Below are 10,320 nucleotides of genomic sequence, written 5' to 3'. Positions count from 1 at the left end.
GATTAAACATGTTCTTCGTTACCTGCAAGGAACGAAAGACTTGGGTTTATTTTATACTAACCAAAACAAAGAAGGTTTAGTTGATTTTACTGATGCAGGTTATCTTTCGGATCCACACAATGCTCGATCACAGACAGACTATGTTTTCACACATGGTGGAACGGCCATATCATGGTGTTCCATGAAGCAGACGATCGCGGCCACATCTTCAAACAATTTGGAGATCTTGGCTGTTCATGAGGCCAGCTGCGAGTTGTTCAGAACAGGGGGAGTAATACGTGTTGTACTCTTTTTCCTTCACCATGGTTTTGTCCCACTGGGTTTTCCTGGTAAGGTTTTAATGAGTCAACATCTAAAGCGTATTTCAATCCTTGTATGGTTATGGCATCAAAGGGGGAGTGTTATAAATCATATTATGGATGTCCAGAACCGGCCCGATTCATAACCGGCCCAATGCTAGAGAGAGAGAGAGTCGATCGTGAGGAGAGAGAAAGAGAATCGGCATCTTGCATTTTCCTTATTATATTATGATTTGTATTATTTCCATATTTGTATTTTCTTTCTTTAATCTTTCCATTATTCTATGACGGTGTAATTCCCTATATAAAGGGCTCCTTATGTTTATGAATAATACAGAAACATAGATTATATTCTCTAGTTTCACAACATACAACATGCACAAAATTGTTACCATCTCTTAATTTTTTAGATATCCAGTGTTGTTTCAAATTTTAATAAGTCATATCAAAAATAATATCAATGATATATCAAAGAAATATTAAAAATGATATATTTTTAAAAGTTAGTTCTACATATTTTCAAAAATATATTATAGATATTAAATTTAGAAGTGTAACTAAAGTTAAAGTTTTAAGCTTTGACTTATAAATCTATTTAAAATTTAAGAATTTTTTGAAAAAAATTATTCAACCTCTCCATCTTTATTTGATGTCTTAATTTCTAACATCTGTGAAAAAAATTATTCAACCTCTCCATCTAGGTTTGATGTCTTAACTTCTAACAATTGTTCTTCTATCCGATGCCTTTTCCCAGAAAAAGAAAATTTTTTTTGTCTTATGGTAAAAATGCCTTTGGTTTTAAGTAATTACTTTTTTTTTGTTATTGTTTTGAGTTCTACACATTATAATATATCTTTGTTTATCTTTTCTGATATAAAGAGAAACTTTATTTCACAAGTTTATCTTACATCTTATCCACCGAGGTTCGCCTTTTTGATAAGTCTAACTGCGCGATATTAAGGCTCCGAATGGTGACTGCGGTTTGAGCGGTGCGGGACAAGCGGTTCAACTGCAGTATGATTTTAATAGTTATAAAAACGTATAGATATATGGTATATGTAGAGGTTTTTGTTGTTGTTAACTGCGGTGCGGAGCGGGGCGGTTGTAAACATTCAAAACCTAAAATAAGAAAAAATTACAGTTAGACGTAATTTCTCTCTACTCCATATCACTCTAACATATTTTTTTTTTGGTCTAAATATTAAGACACTCTAACATACTTTTTTTTATGTCAAGTACTTTCTTGTGTTATTTGTCTAAATTACTCTTAAAACTAAATCAAAAGTAGTTATCTTTCTCTTTCTTCTTTTTACCTTATCGTGACTCTACTTCATTATCTCAGTTTCTTTCATTCTCTTTTAACCTAAGACATCGACGATTGCACTCTTCACCGTCGCCGACCAAAAATTACAGTCACTCCACGGCGTCATAGATCCATCCGGAAGGCACGACAAATCTGAACTTCCTCTACCCTTTCAATTTACTTACCATATGTTACATATTGACCTAGATCCCTTCACGCTTTTGTAGTTTCAGAATATTCTGCCGATAAATATCCTCCCGACTCGATGCAGGCATACTCCGCCGTTAATTTCCCACCAGTATTAAGCCGTTAATTTATGGGTTTTGAATTTGATTTAAAAGTTGTGAATTTTATGGAATTTGGAGTTCTGATTCGATGAATGAATTTGGCTGGTTTGATGTTTGCGTGGATACTCAACTTAGTTGACCTAGACTTCTTGTCAATCTATAATCAGCCAACCACAATTTTATTTATGCCTAACCACAACATGGTGATCACAACTAAGTTTGCAGCTGCAACATTTAATAAAATCTAAGGCGCCCTGGTGTTTTATATGCTATTAAAACCACAAAATGTGTAGCCAGACACAAACTCTGGAACAATATATCTCATTCATATGACTGCTCAACACATATCCTCACCCACTAACCACAAGTACAAAACATCATTCACCACAATTTCATTTACATGAACCAACAGACGACTACATCTTTAGTCCCTCCACAATGACACTAACAAAAAGAAAACTCAAGAAAAATATGTTATCCAACCAAACCAATATGTACTCAATTTAGTTTACAACTTCTTGTCGATCTATTATCAGCCAGCCACAACTTCATATACCCTTAACCACAACCACATAACCACAAACGGTTGCAACTCCCACAAACTCTGCAACACCACAAACTCTGCAAATCTAAGGCGTTTAGGGGTTTTTGTTTCTTCATATCAAATCCACTACAAACCAATCTAACAGTTGCTGGTTAAGCCATAACTATAGTACCAATCCATATCCACCACCAGACAAGTAGATGTGTATTTGATTCAATAATAGCTGTCAGATTCTTTTTATAAACTTTTAATTTAATTGTTCTAACCTAGTCTCACTGTTCAATAAACTTACCAAATTAATGCATCCAAAGAAAATTAAATTTTTGCTACTTTACGTTTAGTTAGCATCCAACCAAAACTTAGCCTGTTTTGTCCACTCAAAAGACAATAAGGAAAAAAAATCAAAAATAAAGTAAAAAGTACATCATGTCAGCATGATAAAAACCGATGAAAAATACCCAATACTGTAAACTTTTCTTAAAACAATGTGGTATTGAGATATTCACTTATTCAGGACCATCTGAGATTAGGATCTTGTAAAATTGAGATATTCACTTATTCAGGACCATCTGAGATTAGGATCTTGTAGAATTTTGTATATTACTCTGTATGATGTAAAATGCTCACCTTTTAGAAAATGCAATAGTCTCTAGTATTTTTACCTTACGTTAAATAGATTTTCTTATATATATAATAATATAACGTGAACTATTATAAAATAACAAAACTGCGAACTACGTAGAAGTGGTCTAATAGTAGATATATTATTAGGAGATCTGGATTAAAATCAACCACGACACTAAATCTGTGTGGTCAAATGAATTAATTCATTTGAATATCTGAAGAGAAAATTATTAATAACTACATTTTTTAAAGAAAATTGAGGCATTCCAAAGGTTCCATGATATCTCTAAATTAATATATACTTGACTTTGATCCGTGCGCTCGCGCGGGTATATTGTTTTTTTTTAAACAACAAAATTTTTATATGATTTATATTTATACACATTTTCTATAATAATAATTTTATTTCAGATATAAATTAAGTTAAAAAAAATTATTCTGAAAATGAAATTTGAAATGAAATTGTGTTATTTATATTTTAACAATAGTTAGATGTTATTATTAATTTTAAGATGTTTTAATTTGTTGTGCAATCTGTTTAATATAATATACACTATATAACAATACGATCACTTTACGTATTGTCAACCTAATTAAAATTATGTGGCCCATCGATAATTTTTTGAAAGCCCATTATCAATCTATTATATATAAAAATTAACACAAAAATAAAAAAAAATTTACATCATCAACAGAATAGTCTGGGAACATTAACAACTTTTTATAATTATTTCCTTTACTTTTCTGTCGGTGTCTTCTCTTCCCTATCTTATTAACTTTTCATATTCCTCTTCTTCTTCTTCGATTAAGATCTCCTACAAATTAAAATATTTATCAATACAAACGATTGATCAAAGAATCTGTCTGCGGAAAATCAATCTATTTGATTCAGGATCTACATCTATCATACATCAGGTTTGACTCTCAATTTTTAAAACTTTAAACTTTGGTCAATTTTTTCTTTCATCAGCTAGTTCTATTTCTCTAGATCGGCCATAACTAAGTATATGAAGACATGAAATAGAATAATTAATTCTCTAATTTAGAGTTTTGTTAAGACATATTTCAAAGTGTATACCAAGTTATCAATTGTTCGCAAAGCTAAAGTTTTTTTTTCTGTTGTCAGATAATACTAACTGCTGCTAATTAAAGGTTTGTGTTCAACAATTCTAATACTTGTCTACTTCTAATTTTAACTACTAATTTGTCTATTTTTAATACAGTGATAGGAGAATAGAAGGAACTTGTGGTTCTACAATAAGAGAGCCTTAAAGATAAGACCACATCTCTATCTTGATGCTTTATATAATCGTTAAGCTATAAATGCAATTTTAGCTAGAGTGTTACTAACTGTTTTAAGAAATAGATGCTTAATTGTCTAGCTTAATGATTAATCATAATATAATCAAAGAAATTCTTTGGATATGGAACAATACGACTTATATCTTTCATTCTTAGTTATAATTGTTGTTAGTATGATTTATACGACAAATTTGTTTCAGGTACGTGGTTAATTGACCAGAAACTAAGAATGTAACCACAATCATCAAAGAATTATACCTTGGCCAGTACATTCAAATAACAAATACTAAGGTTAGTTACTCCAAACTAAAGAAATAGTATAGGATAATGACTATTATGAATTGACTGGTTAGTTTAGAACGGCTTGTTTATTTTTTTCTGAGTAGTTTTTGGCTTAGAATTACTCTTATATCATTCTTCTTTTTTTGGGAGATTTAAAATGAATTCACGGTAGTCATTGATCACAATGCTCACATATATATGTTGCATCACCTTCATCAACATAATCTACAAAACACATATTTGGGTCTGGTGAAAAAGAATTCACGGTAGTCTTTGTTTTGATACAAATACAAATTCAGGATGGTAGATTTTTGTTTCAGAACTTACCACATTCCTTTTTTGCAACCTTGGCAGTTTTAGATTTTGTATTGTAGAAAGCTTGTTTTATAAATGCTGCCATTGTAAGGACCCGACTTCTGTGATTATCTGTTTCCATTTTTTTAGGGTTGACGACATAAGTATTTTCTTCATCAGAATCAGTACTCTCTATGCTACTGCAGTCAAACTCTTGATCATTATCGTCACACATTGTTCCTGATAAAATTCAATGTAACTTGAGTGAAAAAACAATTTTATGACAACAACACACAAAACTAATATAATTAAGAAATTACCGTTAGATGAAACATCTGATAGTTCAAAGTCAGCATCATCATCATCATCCAATATAACACCTGAAATTTGTTCACCTGAAGCTAAGTTCATAAAACGAACAGTCAGTTTGAAGTTGCATTTCACTCCCTTTACTTAAAATAGAGTAGATAATAACTGAAGTAAAACTTACATGATATTTCTGGATTTTGCTTACTCTTTTTCACTGATTGCAAGTTTCTGACATTTTCTTTCATAATTCCTAAAACGCATTGTAATACGTTCTCAATGAGATATAATGATATAATGATAATTCGTTCTCATCTCAATAGAGTTTAATACCAGTTATGAGTTTTCTTTTCTTTGTAGGTTCAACATCCACAAAGAGATTCCCTTGAGAACTCCTTTGAATACCAGAAGATACAGGTATGTTTTTAAGATCACCCAAAATCCGCTTAAAAACTGATCTTAATGGTATTGAATGTTGAATAGAATTCCGATTTGAATGCTGTAAACCATTACTTCCCTGATTAGTAGCATTACTTGTATTATCCATTGATAGATGGCCATTTTCCTTGTGGAATTGGGTCAAACCATTATATTGTCTCTCTCTCATTGTGACCTGCTAATCAAACAAACATATAAGTATTATGTTATTGAGAAAGAGTCATAGATGTCGATTGTTGAAGAATTGGAAACCTTAGATTTCGATTGGTGTGTTTTGTGGAGAAAAGAGAATGATCACGTAAGTCATTTGTTTTGATTATAAAAATATTCTGTAAGGTTACTTGGCGGGTTCACCAAATTAATTTCAATTTTTTGAGCTTGATATTTCAAACAAAATAAGTTGGAGAAAATAATCTGTTAGGATAAATATATTATTGTTTGGATAATATATTTAAGTTACATTTTAAAATCCATTAATTTCCAAGAGGAGCAACATGCTTTCTTTTCATCTACGGTCTAAATTTTTATAAACTCTATTTATATATAAATAGACGTAAAGAAGTTAGTATTATAACATGTTCTTACATAAGTTGATCAATTTAGATGACGTAATTGATTGTATAAGGGTTTAGAATGTATCTTAGTCATTAATCTTTGAAAGGGTCACAGGATTGATTGTATAAACATTTAGTTTTGTTTTTTCAGGACAGTTTATGCTAGTATATTGTCTAAAGGGATTCCAACTACAGCATATGAAAAATAAGTATTTATTAACGTTAAATGTTCGTAGGTTATAAAATATATTAGATCATCACACATTTTAGCATATCTTGAAGTGCTATAAAATGAATGACATCTTAATCAAAACTCAATTATTTTATTAAAAATCCAATTTTTTTTTTCTAACTGAGAGTAAAAAAATATCAAACTAATACGACAAACTGAAGATAAAAAAAACAACTAAGCTAGTCTTATTTTTAAAAACGAAAGCACTACTGAAAACAAATAAAGTTCTTTTTTCCTTCTACTTTAAGTTATCCTTCTCAAGTTTTATTAACTTGGTGCATTGCTTCTTGGTAGTGGAATTGAGATCAGGCAGCGCATCTATTTCCACCTTTCTCTTGGATGATGGAGTAGACAAACCATAGGATATATCTTTGCTTGAAATTTCACTCTGAGTAGAAACCTGACAGAAAAAATATTAGTGAAATATAGGATGAAAAGTCTATATTATATAAGAATATTTGACCTTGTCAGACGATTTAGTTGAAGACATGGTGATAACTGGTTCATCACTTTCCTGCTCTTCAGTTTCGCATGCATCTGCTTCGGCTGCTTCAGCTTCAATTTTAGTCAATTCTTCAAGAGTCCACACCTTTGATATTTTATAAGTGTCAGCACCATAAGAAACATTATCCTTTTTGATTTGCACTCCAAAGTGAAAGGTTTTCCCGACAGCCCCTGCTATTTCTACTGGTAGTAGCTCTGGATCCTCCATCTTATAAAAAATTGATAAAAGTATGGTCATCAACTATATTAAAAATTAGATAATATATTGAATTCAACACTTACGTGAGACAAATTATTATTCTAATTACCTCATTGTATGACCCATCCCAAAGTTGTTTAGCCAAACAACCAACTACTTTTTGAGCTTCACTGTCAAGAAGCAGCATCTTCGTATTGTTGTTGTCGTCTTTAACCAGCAAATGGAGTTCAAACCTAGATCACACATACAAAGTTAGAACTACATTTAAATATTCGTAAGAAAAAATGTTTATAGGGTTATTAAAAAATGGTTACTTTGGTTCGACATTTGATACATTTTCATGACATGTATCACAACGCTACAATGGTTTAGTTGAATTGGCCAAAACGATTTCACGTCTGATCCTTGTCACCTTTTTGGTGCATTGGCAACATCCAAAGTAAAACCAAGCCCAGTCCGTGTCATTACCATAAATGGTAGCCGTGATTCTGCACTTTTCAATCTGTTGAAACAAAAAATAAGGACAACCCAAAAATTGATGTGAAAATAACAATTAAAATATACCTCTGTTGCATGTATCATTTCGGCTACGGTTTTAACTGGATATGTCAGCCATACTTCTCTCTTCCGCCTTAATTTCTTTTTAGTTACCTCAAGCCGAGTTGTTGTCAAGGACATATCATCTTGGGATAACCTTCAATATAAGCATAACAAACAAAATATTTATAACTATAGATTTTGCAATTCATTTGGACATTTCATAGACTAAAGTATACACTTACAACTTCATATACTCATCAGATTCAGGAATGCTTGGGTTGATTGTCACATCAGATGCGTCAAAGGAATTTGTGACTTGTAACTCTCCTATATAAAAATAAAGAAACTACATAGTCAATATTAAATAGTTTAGGATAATGGTATTAAAAAAATACGCTTCATTTTAACTAACCTCTATAGGAGGTTATCTTTGCAAAACGGATCAAACATAAAATGATCTGTTAATCTGCTTCTTGACAAGATTCTTGAAATTGTTCAGCAAATCGTCCCCAAAGACAACATTGAATTGTGTGTCCACTGTAAAATTTTAAACATTTATAAAGTCATGTCATAGCATTTTAAAATTCTCGTAATATACATTATTATTTAAAATCTACCTTGTGTCTCTTAAGTAGAATTCACATTTTTGCCTTTCTTCACCACTCACTTGAACGGTCAGCATATCACCAATATCAACAACTTGTCCAAATACATCTGAAAAACATACAATAAAAAATCAAAAATAAGGATCAAGATCACCATTGTTTATAGATTTAACAACAAATATATAAAATAAGAAATAGGTACCAATCAGAAAATCAGGATCAAGATCTCCATTGTTGATAGATGTAAAAGAGGCCAGAGATAGAAACGGAGTTTCTATTTTCACATCTGAGGAGGCGATTGATGTGTCTTTGGTTATAGCAATTCTGTATGCGTGAGCTGTTGTTCTGTAATGCCCTCTTGCAGGAGATACATTGAAAGTATCAATAACCCTCCACTCGTTAATAGGAAGATCTCGTTGAACTTTAGCAAGAAAGCCATGTTTGCAAGAAGCATGTATCTTAGCACCCTATAATGAAAACAAAAACGAATTAATAATCGCGATAAACACTTATTAAACATAAGAGTTTGAAAATGATTGTTGTCTCACAGTTTCGTCAGCAAGTATCATTTCTAAGGATTCCCCACCAAACTTTGATTGTTGCTTCCATGAATGAACTGCTTTGACATGAACTCGCCACTCTGTTTTCCAGGGTTTGATATCACTAACAAAATTTTTAGCTTTTGGAGGCATAATGTAAACAATGGAGAGTAAATGTTTGAATAATAATGTGGTGTTATAACTACAGGTATATATAGCGTGTAGGCTTGAGATGTTCTAGGGTTGTATTTTGAACGGATTAGGATATTCCATAATGTTGTTTAAGAAGTTATGGAATATTTTCTGTGATTTTGTATCTAAATTGAAAAAATATATATATATACTTTTTGTTAAGATTTAGTATCAAACAAAACTAGCGTGATCCTAATATTGATTCGTTAAGATTTTTAAAATATACCATAATATTTATGTTCTTATCTTTATTGGTTTAACATTCGGTATTATCTAGTTTCTTTTACATCTGAAATTGTTTTATTTTGAAGATAACCGTGGTTGATTGTGATTGATTGTTTATTAGGATTAGTGGTTTGTTTGAGAGTATAAAAAATCCAGTAAACCGATTTTAATGGTCCAAAAATAAATTAGGTAATGGTCTCCTTCACGTGGTGATAACCAAGAAGATGAAACTGTGACTGAAAACTAAATTAGGTATTAGTTTTGTTGATGATGAACTTGTATATAAATGTAAACTATATAAATGGTTGGGATGGTTAGAGAAGCATAAAAGGTTGGTTACGTTAGTTTTGAATATGAAATCAAATAGTCTAGATAATCGTGGGATGGTTGGGATTATTAATATGTATGTAAATTAATTTAGATAATATATTTTGTTAGGCTACCAAATAAATGGTTCTAGTAAAACTTTTTTTAAGTAGATAAAAAAAGTGTATAGTAGATATATTTTTAAACTAAATCTAGGAATATCTTTAAATTATTAATATATAAAAAAACTGCCATGTACAAGACGATACAAAGCTCCAATTTTCTACTGAAAGCTTATCCACACCGACCAGAGAAAAATAAATACTTACTTAGTGTCGATGAAAAGTTCCAATTTTCCACTCGAAACTAGCCACGTGCTTCTTAATTCAATATCAATAAGACGTGGACCCAGTCAAAACACGAGATTCTCGAGATTTCGATCTTATGCATAGATCAAATTTATTGTAAGCCGACGTTGTATGAGTTCTTATGATTTATAACAACTTAGCCTACTAAATATAGCACTACAAGAAAACATAATCTTAACGAAGGCAGTTTTCCTCGCTAATTCGTCGTAAAAGAGGCTTTACGACGAATTAGCGAGGAAACGCGTTTGCTCGTTACACGTCTGTCGTAACACATATTTCCTCGCTAATTCGTCGTAACTTAGCGAGGAATATATTTCGTCGTAAAGACGAAGTAGGACGATTCGTCGTAAAGACCACGTCAATATTCCACGTAAGGA

General features: G+C 31.4%; 2 protein-coding genes and 1 long non-coding RNA gene across 3 annotated transcripts; 1 reads left to right on the top strand and 2 right to left on the bottom strand.

Moving 5' to 3' along the window:
• The first annotated feature begins 3,782 nt into the window (after positions 1-3,782).
• On the top strand, positions 3,783-5,912 carry LOC106303883. The gene is made up of 4 exons (XR_001262574.1): positions 3,783-3,972; positions 4,184-4,209; positions 4,281-4,650; positions 5,602-5,912. It is a non-coding gene; the product is annotated as an uncharacterized LOC106303883 (long non-coding RNA).
• A 791-nt stretch (positions 5,913-6,703) lies between these two features.
• LOC106336878 lies at positions 6,704-8,110 on the bottom strand. The gene is made up of 6 exons (XM_013775848.1): positions 7,951-8,110; positions 7,733-7,862; positions 7,483-7,670; positions 7,278-7,401; positions 6,929-7,177; positions 6,704-6,865 (listed from the first exon to the last, which is right to left on the bottom strand). Exons 4-6 carry the CDS (start codon positions 7,353-7,355, stop codon positions 6,704-6,706), a joined length of 489 nt encoding a protein of 162 aa, XP_013631302.1. The 5' UTR covers positions 7,356-7,401; positions 7,483-7,670; positions 7,733-7,862; positions 7,951-8,110.
• A 200-nt stretch (positions 8,111-8,310) lies between these two features.
• On the bottom strand, positions 8,311-8,958 carry LOC106303874. The gene is made up of 3 exons (XM_013740224.1): positions 8,862-8,958; positions 8,516-8,780; positions 8,311-8,422 (listed from the first exon to the last, which is right to left on the bottom strand). Exons 1-3 carry the CDS (start codon positions 8,880-8,882, stop codon positions 8,322-8,324), a joined length of 387 nt encoding a protein of 128 aa, XP_013595678.1. The 5' UTR covers positions 8,883-8,958; the 3' UTR covers positions 8,311-8,321.
• Between the last annotated feature and the right edge of the window lie 1,362 nt (positions 8,959-10,320).

This window comes from Brassica oleracea, chromosome C1, assembly GCF_000695525.1.
Source record: "Brassica oleracea var. oleracea cultivar TO1000 chromosome C1, BOL, whole genome shotgun sequence".
Classification (NCBI taxonomy): domain Eukaryota; kingdom Viridiplantae; phylum Streptophyta; class Magnoliopsida; order Brassicales; family Brassicaceae; genus Brassica; species Brassica oleracea.
The sequence above is the reverse complement of the archived record's forward strand: the minus strand, read 5'-3'. Positions and strand labels throughout refer to the sequence as shown.